The following is an 18,704-nucleotide window of genomic DNA, read 5'->3' on the forward strand; positions in this document are numbered from 1 at the left end:
TGACTTAATGAGTCCTTATGGTTTTTTCCTCTGTTAACAGTGGAACGAACCATGCTAGACTTTCCCCAGCACGTCTCCTCTGACAAAGAAGTACGAGCAGCAAGTACAGAAGCAGACAAAAGACTTTCTCGTTTTGATATCGAGATGAGCATGAGAGAAGATATCTTTCTGAGAATTGTTCATTTAAAGGTAAATGATCTTATAATTCCCTTTAAAAGGAAAAAAAAAAACTGACAATAAATAAGTGAAAACCTTTGACCAATGATAAAAAGTATTTGAATGTTCCTAGATTTTGTTTCTAATTATTATGATAGTGGGCACAACATAGTGTTATATCACTTAGGTTTATGTTAAGTTACTAATTACATTCACTTAAAATTTTTAAGACCAAGTATTAAAAGAGTGTATATTCATAAATCTAAGGCTTTTTAGCCATCATGAACTTAATGGTTTGATGTAAAAACCTCTTTGAATTTTCAAAATTTTGCAAGGTTTATATTAGATCAGATCAACTAGAAGCGAATGGAGTTGAGTTATCTATAAATATCATGTGGTTTTGGCCATAATAATGATGACATACTGTTGATGCTGCATGCCAGAGACATTCCTATCTGTCATCCTTACATTTTTCAGGACTCACAGAAATTATGGATTAAGAAAGCTCTAAGTGGGTCTGCCTTGAGTATTTCAGGTCTTTTCATCAACGATGTTGGTTTGCTTCCTAGCATTTTCATCATGTCTTTGCTTTGAATTTTTATTTTCATGGAACTCAGCAATTTGTTTGGAAAACAACCAGTGTTTTACAATCCTAGGCATTTTTGTTTAATTTTGCACGTTGTATATGCAAAATCTCAAAATTTGTGTTCTTTTTAGCAAGTTATGACAGGAATTGAAATAAAAAGCAGTTTTATTTCAAATGTTTTATTTGTAACTCACTGTAGAATATGTAATCCAGAATTTATTTAGGCATGTAAGACGTACATGCTGCCTATTTTCTAATGTCAGACAAACATTTTTCACCCTTAATTTATGTTCATCTATGATGGTTCATAATTGTTCATCTTTGGCACTGTAAAAATAACAAATTAAAATAACTATGACTATTTTTTGCTAGTTAAATTGTTCTCTTTTCAACTTTTAGCTTCACTTGTTATTCTGTACAATTCAAATCATGGCCCTTATAGTCTCCTATTTTTATTTAATCCCAAAACAATCTAATTTCTTTTCTATCTGGATATTATATATGTACTGTAGAGCTTTTCCCCCACATTTCTAATTTCCTTTGATTAATTCTTTTTTCATCCTGACTTCTAAGTTCTCATTTGGGATTTTCTAGCCTCAAAAAGGTATTGCAATCTTAATGTTATTGAGTCTAATGTTTTTGTTACTTTTCCACTGTTTCTGATTCTTACAAATGTTATCAAGATATGGGAGGTTTGTCGCTTTAGATTTCTTTGTTAAACTTTTAAATATTGTATGTATTGGCCTCTGATCCCACTAAATTTGGGAACAGATTGCTGCCTGCGTAGTAGACGAGACAGCAGCCTAGTACACTGTAAGTGACCTCATAAATGCCAGTGCATGTATCAGATTTGTTCATTTACTTGAGCTGGTTCACTTCAGTGTTTTATTATATTAGTTTATAATAGTTTCAGATTTAGTTCCATAATGTTTCCTCTTTCCACAGGAGTTTATTCTCATGCATGTGGATTATTGTGTGAACAATTTCAGGGGCATTTAGAATGTTAAGGCTACATCAGAATAATTTTAAAAATAACTATTGTGTTTGTTTATGAATTGGAGCTTATTTGGTGAATTTAAATACCTTCCTTGACAAATAGTTACATTTTTTAGTCAGTATTTTTAAAAATCTGGAAAATTTTTAAAAATCTAGAACTATCAGAATCAGTTTTCTGCTAGAGTTGGCCAGAATAGATGGTAATAGATGGTAAATCTCATCCCATTCATAACTAAAGGACAAAGTTAGATATATCTAAATTCTGTATTTAATTTTTCCTGTAACACTGTAAATAAAATAGGGCTACCATGATGTAATACATGAAGCCTTCCTTAGGCTGGGTAATAGGATTTTACATTTATGTAGAGTCATCAATTTCAGGCATGCTCTCCTAAAATGAGGGTGCTCTGAATAATATGGAGGTCTCAAGATACCACCAGTGTAGGCAATAATCAAATGTATTATCTTAATTAGAGATAAAATGTTATTTTAGCTCTTATGTTATTTTTCACTTAATATTGATGAATAGAAATGTGAAATTACTTTTGCCACAGTTCTTTATGGCAAAATCTGTGCTCAGTAAACATCCTATTTATCTGTTGATGTACAATATGTAACTCTAAAGCTTAGTGGCTGAACATAGCAACAATCATTTTATGTTCTCTCATAGTTTCTGTGGATCAGGAATTCAGGAAGGTATTAGTTGGGCAACTCTGGGGTCTTGCATGTGGTTTCAGGCAGTGGTGGCTGGAGCTGGAGCATGTAGAGGCTAACGAGTTATCTCTGTCTTCATGTCCCCCTAGGGCACCTCCATGTAGTGTCTTTATATAGGCTAATTTGGACTTCCTCACAGCATGACAGCGTCAGGGTGGTAGGACTTCTTTCATGGAGACAGAGGGCTTCAACGCGGATGTTACAATTAACTACACAGAAGCTGCATTGCATTTTATGACCTGTCTCAGAAGTCATGTACCATCACTTCTGCAATACCATACTGATGGACTAGTCGCTATGATCTACCCGGATTCAAGGGCCACCACATCACAGTCTAGGAAGCATCATCTGATTTGCAGTCATGTTTCAAAACCTTTAAAATAAGCAATTTGTTGACTACATGGATAGATGAAATCATAGTAGAGCATGAGACTAACCAGTGTGCCGTAGTCTTCCTACCTCCTTCCCAAGTGTGGCTAGTAATACAACTTTACATTTGTATAGCAATATAGTTATCTAAGTTAACTTTTATACCAATCTTGTGAAGTATCCCTTTTTATTAGTAGAGAAACGGAGGCTCAGAAATGGTAACTTTCCAGGAGCCATAGAAGTGGCTGGTAAATGTTTGCCAGAAATCATGTAGACTTTACACTAAAACCTCAAGGGAGGGACGTGTCGCATTTGATTCTATTTTGCATCTCTGGCAGAGTGCCTGGTACAAAGTACAGTAAACACTTAATAAATGTTCTTCAAACTAGAGTGAGAAACAGTGACACATCCAAAAAATAGGTCTTCAGTAATTGATGCAAGGACATGGGTTATCCATGTGGGGTAAAAAATACTGGATTGCTCTTCACAACTAAATGAAAAACAATCCCTAATGGATTAAAGTCTTAAAAAGTTAAACTTTAAAGCTTCCGGAAGTTTATATAGAAATATACCTTTATGATATCTGATCAGGGAAGTATTTCTTAAGACACCAAAAGTGCTAACTATAAAATATAAGGCTGATAAACATGACTACATTAAAATAAAGAACTTTAATTAATAAAGTGAAAAGACGCTAATACAAAAAAAATACTCAAATACTAAAAAAAAAAGAAATTTACAAAATATGAAACTAGGGCTTCCCTGGTGGCGCAGTGGTTGAGAGTCCGCCTGCCGGTGCAGGGGACACGGGTTCGTGCCCCAGTCCGGGAAGATCCCACATGCCGCGGAGCAGCTGGGCCCATGAGCCATGGCCGCTGAGCCTGCGCGTCCGGAGCCTGTGCTCCACAACGGGAGAGGTCACAACAGTGAGAGGCCCGTGTACTTAAAAAAAAAAAAAAAAAAAACTAGCAAAGCATTAGTACCTAGGATTTATAAAGAGCTACTGTAATCAGTAAAAAAAGACAAACATCCCAATAGAAAAATGGGCAGATGACATGAAAGTTATTTCAGATGAAACACAAATGGCAGTTAAACATATGAAAAGATGTTTAACCTCATTAAGTCAGGGAAGTTCAAATAAAGACTGCAATAAGATACCATTTTTCACTCACCAGATTGGCAAAAATGAACAAGTCTGACAATGCCAAGTATCTGTGTGGATGTGAATCAATGGGAATATTTGTGCACTGCTAGTAAAGGTGTAAAATTATTTTTTAAATAATAGTAATAACTAATTCGGAGAAAAATCTAATATTATGAAGTTGGATCTTACATTCTCCATAACTTAGCATACCCTCCCCACCCCCACCTCAGCATTTACCTAGAAATAGGTTTGCATTTGTTCACAGGTGACATGGGACATGTATTCGTAACAACATTATGTATAATAGCAAGACACTGAAACAACTCAGATTTCCATCAACAGGAAAATGGAGCAATAAATTGTAGTAGATTTACAATGGGATGTTTTATAGCAGTGAAGGAAATAAACTACAGCAACATGCAACAGCATGGCTGAATCTTAGGAACAACGAAAGAAAAAAGAAATTGCAGAACACTGCATACAACATGATATCATTTAAAAATAAAAGGTTTGTACTAATAAAAATAAAAAAATAATAAAAAGGCCAAAAAGGAGCAAAACTAAACAATGTATACGTAAGTGGTAATACTGGAAGAAAATGTGTAACACAAAATTCAAGAGAGTGGTTACCTGTTACATAGATAAAGGCAATAGTGTTTTAATATTGTATTTCATAAGTATAAGGGTGGATTTAATTTGTTTTCAAAACATATATATGTAGTTATAGTCATTTGTAGATTTCAAATATTACAAAAACATATAACATTTAATGTATCCTTAATTCTAAAATTAATTCTGAATTTTCTAGAAGAAAAAAAAAGTGAAAAACAAGGATGTCCTCATCCCTTTAGCTAAAACATGTCCAGGTATCAAAAGCCAGCAGTATGGACTCAAGTCTTGGTGTTTCCCTGGGCTGACAAAGACTTCTCGATCATTGGCTAAAAAGCCTGCAAAGATCAAAAAAGCCACACTGGTGAGAAAAAAATGTACAATGTCTCCATGTTGAAACAATCCAGGCCTGTAATATTTTATTCCAGTGGCCTACTGAGTAGTAAGTACAGGAAAGGGATTCTTTAGTGAAATTGAGTGAATTATACAAGCTAAATTGAGAACTACAATTACCTATTGTAATATTATTTATATTTTTTTCAGAGCTGTGGAACTTGGTCTTTGCCAGTTCGTCTTAGCCAATTAGTAATTTAAACAGAAAAGTTTTAATGTTACAGTGTAAATGAATAGGTCACAGGATTAAGTATAGATGCTTTTAAGCATGTGATCTACCAGCTGTGGAAGAATCAGTGCCTTAAAACCACGGTTTAAAAAAAAAAAAAGAGAGAAAACAAAAATTTTTTTTGAAGAGGAAAAGCTGTGTCCAAATTTCAACATAGCAGTGGTAATTCCCTCTACTTACCATGCCTTCTTGATTTTGAAATGCGTAAGTCTAGTCGTTGGTCATAATACTACTGAACCTTGTACCTTTGTCAGGCTCTTAAAAGCCAAGGGATCCTATATAAAGCATCAACTACCTTGCCTTAGTTTCCCTGTTAGCCAGTTGTCCCTCTTTTGTGCTTCTCAAGTACAATACTTACTCTCTTCTCACTCACTACATGATATTAACATTATTTGCTGATATATCTTTTTTTCCCTTCATGTGATTTAAAGAGCCTCAAGGATATTCATCTTTGTTTTCCTAGTGCCTGACGTAAATTGGAGCTCAGTAAATGGTTGTTGAATGGAACAGAACTAGTCTCAGTTAAAATGTGTCTTCATGCAGTGCTGTACCCCTCTCCGTGTCCTCACTCTGCCTGTGGCCCACTCAAAAGCAGAGACTCATGATAGGGTATTGAGTTAGGAGTCAGCAAGAGGCCTTTCTGCAGCCCTCCTGTCCAGAGTGTAGGCAGCTGCCTAAGAACATCCTCTTCACAGTAGTAGGATAGAAACCTGATAGCAAAAAAAAAAAAAAGAAAGAAAGAAACCTGACAGCAAATGTGATTGAAAAAACAAAACAAAACGAAAAAAAGGGAAAGACACTGCAAATATAAAAGAATTTATTTCTATCCCCATTTTTACCACTAAACAGCTGTGTGATATTGGAGAAATCATTTAACCTCAGTTTTCTTGTCTGTGAAATTAGTATATAAACATACATGTAAGAACGTGTGTGTGTATGCACTCACACTTTTATATAAAAGTTCTTAGTTACAGGAGGAAGATGGGGAAAACTAAATCTTGTCATCACAGAGTTTAAAATAAGATCCCCTGCTGTCAGATTATATAAATTTGAAAATTACTTCAGAGAACTTTAGCTCCCTACTCCCCCAAAGAGGCATGAGACCTGGTTCAGATTCAAGGGGATTAAATTCTTTTTCAGGAAGGAAGATGCAGCTGCGGCAGAGCAGTGTAGAAGTGTTGGCTGATTCCCTCTTAGAAAATCCTTGGGCAGGAATTCTGACCTTGCCTGGAGATTATAAGGGAGAATATTATTATGATCAGCTTTGGCACAGGAATGTGCTTTAGAAGCACATTTTAGACATGCTTTACTCCTACCAGAGCCCTCCGGAGATTTCCCAAGACCTCAGAGTCTGACTGGCAAAGGGTGTCTGGATATAATTGAATCAGATTTTTGCTAAGTGTCATTTTTGTGTTAAGTCGAATATTTCAGTACAGGTAATTTGTTCATATTTAATTAGACCTAATTCAGAGCTGATTTTTCTCAGAACATCCTTCTACCTGTTTACACTTGGATTACCTATTTGGGGAAGTTTTACCTAATTTAGACCAAGAGTTGTGAGTTTACTGTGCCGAGTACACTTTCAGGCTTTCTGAAGTAGCAGCCCTGCTACTCCCAGATATGGCAAGTCCAGGCCCACTGAGTATGAGAGCCCATCCTGATCAAGCATTGGAGTAGAGTAAGAATTCTGCTTACATCAGCTGGTGAGGCTTATGATGAGCCTCTGTCCTAAGCTCAGGGCCACATGTGACCAGGTGAATGCCAGGAACCCAAAAACCCATGCTGCTGTCCAGCTGTGTGCCTTGCTTCTGCCTTGGCCCACTGCCCAGGTGGGAAGGTCCCCTGCTCTGGACCTCAACCTGATCACTTGGGTCCTCACAGTGTACCCAACCCTTGCCGGGCCCTGCTCACCAGTGATTTTTTTTTCCTCTCTTCCACTGCATATAGCTACTGCCTAGATTCTCCCCAATCTTACAACCTGGAGTATCATCCTGTCTAGGGACTCCTGTTGCCATGCCCCATATCTCAGAACAGACTTCCTGGTGCTGTTAAAGCCAGCCTCAGTCAACCCACGTTAATCACATCCATATGAACACTGTGATTTGAACTGCTGGCCGTCTCTGAGGGAATCAGCCCACAGCCCAGCTATCTCCCTAGCCATTCTGGGTTTCTTGCCATTGCAGGCACCTGCTGCCGGGATCCCAGTATGTGCCAATACCAGCTAGGGAGGGTTCCCACTCCACTCATGCCAGCGTGCTCAGAAATTCTCCAAGGGCACAGAAGGGGTTATTATGGAAGAAGGGGTTATTATGGAAAAAGGGGTCTAACAGTTCTCTGCCCCCACTGAGAATAAACTCAGAGGAAACTGTGAGTAATATATGCATAACAAGTGCTTTAGTACTATGACAAAATTATTTATTGGCAGGTAAAGTGAGATACAGATTGTTGTATTAAGTAGGACCCTCAGTTAAAATACAACTCCGTTTACCTGCTGCAACAAAATATAAAAAATGACAGACCTATTGCAGCAAGAGCCTTTTACCAGCAGTCTAAAATGCAGACTCTAAAGCTAAGCACAGTCCTTTTAAAGATCTGATTAGGTGGGAAAATATAAAGCTTGGGGTGAACAGCCCAAGTCTTTCACGGAGAGAGTGCAACCAGAGTAGGTCTCTGAGGCTGAGAGGGCTCTAAGGCTCTAGAGAGAGAAGTCCCTCGTTGGCTCTCAACCACACTGAATCCTTTGCACCTGTTGAATCTGTCTGGAGCCCCTTTCCTCCCCGGGACCACAAACTAACCAGCCACCCAGATGTGCCATGTATATTCTGCCACGTATTTTGAAGATACTTGGAAAAATCTGGTATGTTTACTACCTTGCTGTGGCCGGGGGAATTTTCCACTCTCCTTTAGGGCCCTCCGTCCTTTTGAGTGAGTGTTGTTTGCGTTGCTACATGTAGGTTCACATGTACTGTCCAGCTCTCCTCCTCTTTGTGCAGTGCTAACTCATTTTCCCCAGATACTTGTCCATATGCAGCTTGATGTGGTCCCTTGATCTCTCTTACCAAATGACAGTAAGGCATTTTTGAAGTGTTGTAAGCCTTTTGCTGGGGTTCTATCCAGCTGTCCTTGTTTAGTATGTTGGCAAAAGAGTCCTCTCCATTTTTGTAGAATTTGCCCATTATTTCTATTTTTGCCTCTCAAGTGGAACCAGGTTAGCAAACGATAGAAAATTAAATCCAGATGATTTGTGATAAGAAATATGTTTTGTGAAAAGGACTACTCAGTCATAAAGAATGTTTTATGAGATTATGCAAATGTTCCCTATTATCACATTTTCAAGTGGTACAGGCATGCTTGATTCTGATGCAAGGCAAGGAAATTCTGGTTAGCTTTTTATTTATTTAATTTTTCAGTTTTAAATAAGCAGAAGCTCACTAAAGCATAAAAGAACATAGGTTTTCAAAAAGACCTGCCTCATAATCACCTATGTACTTCATAGCCCACCAGAGATGATGAATAAATTTTGCTGTGGCCTCATAGTTTATAATTTACCGATGCACTGTTGTAACAGAAATCAAACAGGTTGTCACATTCTTTAATTTCAGGAAACGTGTGATCTGGGAAAGATAAAGCCTGAAGCCAGACGATACTTGGAAAAATCAGTGAAAATGGGGAAAAGGAATGGGCTCCATCTTCCAGAACAAGTACAAAATGTGAGTTTGTTTCCTTTTCTTATTAGAAAACAAAAGAATAAATAAAACAAAATACAACAAAAAACAGGAAATAGGGAAACACGTGTTTGTAATATGGGATACAACCCATAATACAAATCAGTTTACAACGTATTTAGTAGTCAACGATTTTAAATTCCACAACTCCTATTAACCTCATGATGACTGACAAACAACTGATAACTTAATTGTTCTTTAATCCTGTCAAGGTTTTATTTGTTTCATGTGTGCCAGGCTTATTTTCCCTGCTCTAGTGCTAGTTCAGATCTTAATAGTTGATTTGTATTCTTACCCCTTGTTCGTAAAGAGATAGGGCACTGGTAATAAAATCCCTATGATGGAGAGTTTTCAAACCAGCATTTTGGAATGGAGTACCCTGTGAGTCATATATGCTCCTTAAAGGCAGAGAGATTAGCTTTTCAGACTTTCTCCTTTGTCTAATACCATTCAGATCTCTCAGTTTCAGAAGTAAACTCAGCTGCAGAATTAACTCATTCTTCTGGACAGGATATATAACCCATGATTTATTTCCAGGTTATTCTTCTTGCCAGTAGAACTGGAAATAAGTTGGAAAGAAATTCAAACCAAGTGATGTAAGCATGGTAGATACATGTGAAAGCACCACTGAGATGTGGGCACCTTTCCTCCACCAAAATGCCCTTCAGACACCTTGTATCTTCTTCATCCTAGTTACAGGAGAAGTGTGACTGATCTCGCTTTGCCTTCATGAACATTATATTAGTCAACCCTGTTGAAACAGTCCAAACAATAGAAGAATTTTATTTGCTTGTATAAGCGGAAGATCCAGAGGTAGTTAGGGTTCAGGAGTTAGTTTGAGTCAGATGCTCAGTGGTGTCATTGGCCACCTGATTTTTCTATTTCTCTACTCTGTCTCCTTCAGTGTTAGTTATCCAAAGGCTGGCTTCCTTTTATTACTAAAATGGCTGCAAATATAAAAACCCCACCATCCAGAAGGACATAGAGAAGCCTCCATTAGACCTCCCCTCATGTCTTAATGGCCCAGATGGGATCACATGCCTAATCCTGAATCCTTCTTTAGTCAGGGGAATGCCAGGCCTGGGTTCCCTGAACCAGTCACTGCTGCAGTGAGGATGGGATTACCTGATTGGTGTAGAGGTCACACCCTGGACTTCAGATAGGATCCAGTCCCACCTAAATTGCATGGCTGCTGTAGAGTTGGGGAGAAGTGGAAGGGAGCTGGGGACACGACCAGAGTGTCCAAAAATGACACTGCACAGTATGTGTTAAGTCTCAAATTTATTGTGTATACGAATTACCTGGAGGGCTTGTTAAAGCTCTGATTATAAAGGGCCCCACCTCTGAGAGTTTGTTTCAGCAGGTTTGGTATGGGTCTCAAAATTGGCATTTTTGGACTTGGGTGGTGCAGTGGTTAAGAATCAGCCTGCCAATGCAGGGGACAGGGGTTCGAGCCCTGGTCCAGGAAGATCCCACATGCTGCGGAGCAACTAAGCCCGTGCGCCACAACTTCTGAGCCTGTGCTCTGGAGCCCGCGTGCCACAACTACTGAGCGCGTGTGCCACAACTACTGAAGCCCACATGCCTAGAGCCCGTGCTCTGCAACAGAAGAAGCCACCGCAATGAGAAGCCAGCACCCTGCAATGAAGAGTAGCCCCCGCTCGCTGCAACTAGAGAAAGCCCGCACACAGCAACAAAGACCCAACGCAGCCAAAAATAAATAAATAAATAAATTTATTTTTTTTTTAAAGAAAGAGGGCATTTCTAACAAGTTCCCAGGTGATGTTGATGCTTCTAGTCAGAAGCATACTTTGAGAAAGTGTGTGGTTTATGTAAGTTTTATTATCTAGCACTTTTAGAAGAGTGGGACAGGTTAATAAATTATCTCATGTGTTTTCTTGTGGTGTTCTTTCTGTTGCTTCCTTTGATCTCCCAACTAATACTTTTTTTCCTACCTAGTACTTTTTATGTAAATGTTAGGGCCCATAAATTGCTTTTATTTGCAAACGGTCTATAAAACTAAGACATATCTTGTTTTCCAAAGGAACCATAGAAGTAATTACTCAGTTCTTAGCTCTTGGCTTACTTCAGTACCCAATACTGATTTACTAAATTAAAATTTAGAATTTGGAAAGATTAGAAGTGTTAATTATTAACAGGCTACTAGATTCATTTATTCACTCAGCAAGCTACTTATTGTGTATGTGCTATATGCCAGACTTTGCTTTGACTATACCTCCTCAATGTATTTAGTTCTTACAAATTTACGCGTAATTTCTAACACATCACCAGGATTGCTTTTTTGTACATATTACATACAAATACTCAGGGACACAATGTAGAAGATTGCAGAAAACTATGGTATCAAGCGCATCTCTAAGAAAGTACTTCCTGAGAGTTGGGTACAGAACCCAGTCTTCATATAAAAGTGAAACTTACTTGACTGATGGCAATAAAAATGAAAATTTCATTTTATTGTTAAGGTCCTGTATTTGTATCTTTGTTTCAGGAAATTAAAGCAATGAAGAAAAGAATGAGTGAGCTATGTATTGACTTTAACAAAAACCTCAATGAGGATGATACCTTCCTTGAATTTTCCAAGGCTGAACTTGGTAAAGTTTTGTTGTTTTTTAGATTAAATCTGTAATTTAGGCAAATAATGTCACCTCACAGTTTGCCAAATCAAAGTTAGAAGAATTCTTTTTAAAATGTACCTTCTACAGAACCCACCACCCCTTCTAAAAAAAACACAACCAAACCACATCTAGATTTTAGGCTATAAGAATGTATACTGTTTCTAGAGACAGTCCAGAAGAAATTTCATAATCTTTCTTGGTAACTCATGCTAGCGTTTAACAGCCTTCAGTGCTTTGAATTTTTTTTTGCCTCGCAATGTCCTCTACATTGTAACTTAAACTAGTCTTTCCTTATTCTGTGATGGATTTTTCTTGGCTTAATTTTGCCTGTTCTTCATCAAAATGCCATCTATACAAGTGCACTGAAGCCTGTTCATATTTTGAATTACCGTCTCCCAGGCCACCTGTCCGCTAACTGCCACCCCCATTACAATAACGTCAAAGCGATATTATAAGGATTGTCATTATTTTACTTGAATTTCAGTTACTCCACAAAATTCCTAGAGCTTCTTAAAGGCACCATGCCAATGCTAAATAAACCAATAATGAGTGGAAAAATTGAAGTATGAGAAAATGATTTTTTTGCAGGTGCTCTTCCTGATGATTTCATTGACAGTTTGGAAAAGACAGATGATGACAAGTATAAAATTACCTTAAAATATCCACACTATTTTCCTGTCATGAAGAAATGTTGTATCCCTGAAACCAGAAGGAAGATGGAAATGGCTTTTAATACAAGATGCAAAGAGGTACTATAAATGTTTGTTTTTATGGAAATTTTTAAGAAAAATGTTTGCTTTGTTTACCAATGTTGAATCAGAGGTTGATTCCTCTGTGTGAATTTCTATTTGTGTGAAGGTTATGCCTCCTAAATCCTCAGACTTACAAGACACCTTTTTCCTTGTTCATTGGCAACCTGCTTGGTATGGCCATAGGCTAAGCTGTTCTAATACAAATAGAATGGATTAAAGAAACTAAAAGTTGTATTCTTCTTCCAAGTCAACAGTCCAGGGCTGGCGGGATACCTCTCTCTCCTCAACAAGTGACTTCTAAGGCAGTTGTCACCATTTTCCAGCCTGTTGGGAAGAGGGAAAATAAAACACAGAGCAAGCATCTTTAAGAAGAAGACCTGGAAGTGACATCCATCAACTCTACTCACATCCCATTGACCCAAATTCCATCATATAACTGTATGTAGCTGCAGGGGACACTGGGAAATATAGTCTTCAGTTGATAGCCATTTGCTCAGTTGAGGGCATTCTATTACTAAAAGGAAAAAAAGGAAGAATTAGAAATGAATTCTAAGAGTCAACTAGCCAGCTTCACCACAGTCTGCCTCTCTGGCTATCCTAGTAATCTTGAGCACCCTTTTTTTCCCCACATAGAACCCATTCACCATATGTCAGATCCCAACCAGTTACTGCCTTTAGCTCAAAGACCAGGATCTGTGAGTGGCACATGGTCCTCCCCAGTTATACCTTCTAGTGATCTGGCCGCATGTGAAAGGTTAGAAAACTTGTCTGGCTTGCTCACCTCCAACACGTACCCAGTGGTAGAATAGGAACAGAAAACCACACTAAAGACTCCCATTTGGAAAAGGAAAGAATGGGAAACAAAGCAAGCCCATACCAATTTTCAGAAACAATTTGGCAGGAATTGTGAAGATTCTGAGCTCTGGTGAAGTTCCTGGGATAGCCCGTTGGACTTACTTGGGTCTCCTTTCTAGCAGGAATTCCTTTAGCAATTGTATGCCATGGCCCCTGGTTTTGCCTGCAGGGAATTCTTTCTTGTCCGTTACCCTCCATGACCATATATCCTGGGCAGCTGCTGGTATAGATTCCTGCTGATGCCATTTTTGAAGCCAGGGGGTTGCTTTTGTAGGCCAGGCTTAATGATATCTTTGGTAATAAAATTCCCTCAGAAACTTAATCACTTTCTTATCTGTTTGCTTCCAATCAGATTCATGTTAAAATAACAACACCCAAATAACCACTTTTTGTCATAGTCCTCAAATCCACCATATCTTTTCTTATATACGGTCTCCTGTATGGTGTCCATCCTGCTGTTCTTCAGTTTAATGGGGTCTGCTTCAGGGCCCCCTGCAACAGTAGGCTTGAGGAAGAAGGCAGCACCCTCACACTAATCTTCACATTTCAGTAACTCTGAGTGGCAGTCTTTTCTCCTGGTCTCTGGAGAACAGAGCAATTACCTTTTCCAGTCACCTGAAGCCCCACATCAGGGGTCACAGGCAGAAGCTCTCTTAGCAGAACTCTTTTCCCTCCATCTTTGCAAACTGACAGCTCACTTGAGCTGTCTCTCATGTAATCAATCTTTCCAAAAGCAACAAATACCAACAAACAGACACCAACATTATTAGTTTTCCCAAACAGTTACCCTAGAGCTAAGACTCAGTAGGTGACTGGCCTGCCTTCCAAGTTATGGCGAGCAACAATTTTAACAAATGTTATCCATGATATCATGAGGATTACCAGCTTCCCACTTGACAGCATCTGTGTCCTCACCTTCCATTCCTGTACATTTTTCATTTTGGTTATAGCAGCACCCTATTCCTACTGTTAGTCTCTGTGGGTATTAGGCTTCAGGTTAAATAAAATGTGCAAGGTCAACCAAAAGCACAGTGACTCAAATAAGCTAAAAGTTATTTTTCTTCAGAAAGGATTAGTGGATACCAGGGGCTGGGAGACTGGGGAATTATTGCTTAATGGTTACCAAGTTTCTGTTTAGGGTGTTAGAAAAGTCTTGGAAACAGTGGTAATGGTTGCACAACAGTGTAAATTATAATTGGTGCCATTGAATTGTACACTTAAAAATGGGCTAAAATGGTACATTTTGTGTTAGGTATGTTTTACTACACCTTTTTTTAAGGTTTATTTCTCTTGCAACTAACAGTACAGAGGTGAGGGGTCCAGAGCTGGAAGACAGCTCTGCTGTCCTTAGTATGTGGCATCCAAGGTCATTGTTCCCATCTTCAGTTCACAGCTAGCAAGACAAGCATCTATAAAGAGATGACCCAGAAATTTTACTTATCACCTCATTCGTATTCCATTGTCCCATTGTGTATCACATGGCCACAGCTAGCTTTAAGAAAGGCTGGGAAAGGTAGTCAGGAGACTGTGTGTCCAGCAAAAACTCAGAGAATTCTGTTACTGAAAGGAAGAATGGGGGAATTGATATTAGGAAAAAATTGGCAGTCTAGGGAGAAGGTCTAGGGAAACTGAAGAACGAGGCCAAGACTAGTTTGAAAGACTCAAACTACTTAACTTTAGAACTTGGAGAATTGTATTATGTGTTTCTCATATCCACGTTTCCATTCTCGTTTTAAAATAATAATAATATAATTATATGGTGTTTGCTCTTGTGCCAGGCGTTTTTCTACGCATTTTACTTATATTCTCACTTAATCTGCATGATCACCCTATGATGTAGCTACTTTTATTATCTATGTCTTGCAGATGAGAAAACTGAGGCTTAGGAAGATTAAGGGACTTGCCAATAATTAGACAACTAGTAAATGGTGGAGCCAAATTTTGAACCCTGGTAGTCTGACCTCGGAGTGTGATCTTCCTTAGAAGCATGTCTATAAATAATTGGATGATTTAATAGTAGTTTTTCTTTGATCTCAACGTTTATTTACTTCCTCTAGGAGATTATTTTTTCCTTTATTGTTAAGAAAACAATAAAGCAATATCATTATTTGCATTTTAATACAAATAAAATATATAAAATGTTTGTAATAATTTGAGCAAAATCCCTAGAACATTTTTAAGCATAGAGTTCTGTGGCGTTAAGTGTATTCACATTGTCGTGCAGCCATCGCCACCATACATCTCCAGAGCTTTTTCATCTTTCCCAGCTGAAACTCTGTACCCATCAAATACTAACTCCCCAGCCCCCCAGCCCCAGCCCCTGGCATACATCATTCTACTCTCTGTCTCTGTAAATTTTACTAATCTAAGAACCTCATGTAAGTAGAATCCATATAGTAGTTGTCCTTTTGTGACTGACTTATTTCACGTAGCATAATGTCTTCTAGGTTTATCCATAATTTCACATGTGTCAAAATTTCTTTCCCTTTTAAGGCTGAATAATATTCCATTGTATGTATATATCACATCTTCTTTATCCATTCATCCATTGATGGACATTTAGGTTGCTTCTACCATTTAGCTATTATGAATAATGCTGCAGTGAACATGGGTATACAAATACCTGTTTGAGTCTCTGCGTCCATTTCTTTGGGATGTATACCCAGAAGTGGAATTTCTGGATCATATGGTAATTCTATGTTTAATTTTTTGAGAAATCATAATACTGTTTTCTACAGCAGCTGTACCATTTTACACTCTCATCAGATATAAAGGTTCCAAATTTTCCACATCCTCACCATTTATTATTTCTCTTTTTCTTATTTTTTAAAAAATTTTATTTATTTATTTTTGGCTACATTGGGTCTTCATTGCTGCACGTAGGCTTTTCTCTACTTGTGGCGAGCGGGGGCTACTCTTTGTTGCGGTGCGCTGGCTTCTCTTGTTGTGGAGCACAGGCTCTAAGCGTGCAGGCTTCAGTAGTTGTGGCACGCAGGCTCAGTAGTTGTGGCTCGTGGGCTCTAGAGCACAGGCTTAGTAGTTGTGGCACACGGGCTTAGTTGCTCTGCGGCACGTGGGATCTTCCCAGACTAGGGCTCGAACCCGTGTCCCCTGCATTGGCAGGCGGATTCTTATCCACTGTGCCACCAGGGAAGTCCTTCCTTTTTTTTTAAATAGCCATACTTATGGGTGCAAAGTTAAAGTGGTAAATTTTGTATTATGTATATTTTACCACAATAAAAGAAAAATTATAAGTACCAATATTTTGTGCAGTATTGACGAGACTAAATGTGGAATCAGTATAGTCCTTAAGAATATCTTTTTAGGGGCAGAACGAGAATAAAGACGCAGACCTACTAAAGAACGGACTTGAGGACACGGGGAGGGGGAAGGGTAAGATGGGACAAAGTGAGAGAGTGGCATGGACGTATATACACTACCAAATGCAAAACTGATAGCTAGTGGGAAGCAGCCGCATAGCACAGGGAGATCAGCTCAGTGCTTTGCGACCACCTAGAGGGGTGGGATAGGGAGGGTGGGACGGAGGGAGATGCAAGAGGAAAGAGATACGGGGATATATGTATATGTATAGCTGATTCACTTTGTTATAAAGCAAAAACTAACATACCATTGTAAACCAATTATACTCCAATAACGATGTTAAAAAAAAAAAGAATATGTTTTTACTCAAATTTAACAGTACCTAAAATTTCGTTAAGACCCTCATAGCTATCTCCTGAGACTTAAAAAGTCAGTTATTTCAGAAATAAAATTGGATCATGAATCCAGAAAAAAGTCTGCAACACTGAAATGGAATAATTTACTATAAGTTGAGATGGTCTAAAAATATTTGACAGTTTTACCAACCTGAAAGTAATGTAGAAACTCTTCTTTTTAGTGCTTTGGATCCAGTTAAGTATTAAGCTTTATTTTGGATTTTTTTTTAATCTTTATTGGAGTATAATTGCTTTACAATGGTGTGTTAGTTTCTGCTTTATAACAAAGTGAATCAGTTATACATATACATATGTTCCCATATCTCTTTCCTCTTGCATCTCCCTCCCTCCCACCCTCCCTAACCCACCGCTCTAGGTGGTCACAGAGCACCGAGCTGATCTCCCTGTGCTATGCGGCTGCTTCCCACTAGCTCTCTACTTTACGTTTGGTAGTGTATATATGTCCATGCCACTCTCTCACTTTGTCACAGCTTACCCTTCCCCCTCCCCATATCCTCAAGTCCATTCTCTAGTAGGTCTGTGTCTTTATTCCTGTCTTACCCCTAGGTTCTTCATGACATTTTTTTTCCTTAGATTCCATATATATGTGTTAGCATACAGTATTTGTCTTTCTCTTTCTGACTTACTTCACTCTGTATGACAGACTCTAGGTCCATCCACCTCATTACAAATAGCTCAATTTCGTTTCTTTTCATGGCTGAGGAATATTCCATTGTATATATGTGCCACATCTTTATCCATTCATCCAATGATGGACACTTAGATTGTTTCCATCTCCTGGCTATTGTAAATAGAGCTGCAATGAATATTTTGGTACATGATTGTTTTTGAATTATGGTTTTCTCAGGGTATATGCCCAGTAGTGGGATTGCTGAGTCATATGGTAGTTCTATTCGTAGTTTTTTAAGGAACCTCCATACTGTTCTCCATAGTGGCTGTACCAATTCACATTCCCACCAGCAGTGCAAGAGGGTTCCCTTTTCTGCACAACCTCTCCAGCATTTATTATTTCTAGATTTTTTGATCATGGCCATTTTGACTGGTGTGAGATGATTTCTCATTGTAGTTTTGATTTGCATTTCTCAAATGATTAATGATGTTGAGCATTCTTTCATGTGTTTGTTGGCAGTCTGTATATGTTCTTTGGAGAAATGTCTATTTAGGTCTTCTGCCCATTTTTGGATTGGGTTGTTTGTTTTTTTGTTGTTGAGCTGCATGAGCTGCTTGTAAATTTTGGAGATTAATCCTTTGTCAGTTGCTTCATTTGCAAATATTTTCAACCATTCTGAGGGTTGTCTTTTGGTCTTGTTTATGGTTTCCTTTGCTGTGCAAAAGCTTTTAAGTTTCATTAGGTCCCATTTGTTTATTTTTGTTTTAATTTCCATTTCTCTAGGAGGTGGGTCAAAAAGGATCTTGCTGTGATTTATGTCATAGAGTGTTCTGCCTATGTTTTCCTCTAAGAGTTTGATAGTTTCTGGCCTTACATTTAGGTCTTTAATCCATTTTGAGCTTATTTTTGTGTATGGTGTTAGGGAGTGATCTAAACTCATACTATTACATGTACCTGTCCAGTTTTCCCAGCACCACTTATTGAAGAGGCTGTCCTTTCTCCACTGTACATTCCTACCTCCTTTATCAAAGATAAGGTGACCATATGTGCGTGGGTTTATCTCTGGGCTTTCTATCCTGTTCCATTGGTCTATCTTTCTGTTTTTCTGCCAGTACCATACTGTCTTGATTACTGTAGCTTTGTAGTATAGTCTGAAGTCAGGGAGCCTGATTCCTCCAGCTCTGTTTTTCGTT

At 38.3% G+C, this 18,704-nt stretch overlaps 1 protein-coding gene across 7 annotated transcripts in view; it reads left to right on the forward strand.

Moving 5' to 3' along the window:
• NLN (neurolysin) overlaps nucleotides 1-18,704 on the forward strand; it is a 99,980-nt gene that overhangs the window by 41,744 nt on the left and 39,532 nt on the right. For all 7 annotated transcript variants that reach the window (XM_033852909.2, XM_019929955.3, XM_019929959.3 and 4 more), the window contains 4 exons: nucleotides 41-189; nucleotides 8,799-8,906; nucleotides 11,431-11,533; nucleotides 12,146-12,306. In XM_033852909.2, the coding sequence (XP_033708800.1) occupies nucleotides 41-189; nucleotides 8,799-8,906; nucleotides 11,431-11,533; nucleotides 12,146-12,306 (521 nt within the window). The remainder of the gene's footprint in view (nucleotides 1-40; nucleotides 190-8,798; nucleotides 8,907-11,430; nucleotides 11,534-12,145; nucleotides 12,307-18,704) is intronic.

This window comes from Tursiops truncatus, chromosome 3 (genome assembly GCF_011762595.2).
Source record: "Tursiops truncatus isolate mTurTru1 chromosome 3, mTurTru1.mat.Y, whole genome shotgun sequence".
Classification (NCBI taxonomy): domain Eukaryota; kingdom Metazoa; phylum Chordata; class Mammalia; order Artiodactyla; family Delphinidae; genus Tursiops; species Tursiops truncatus.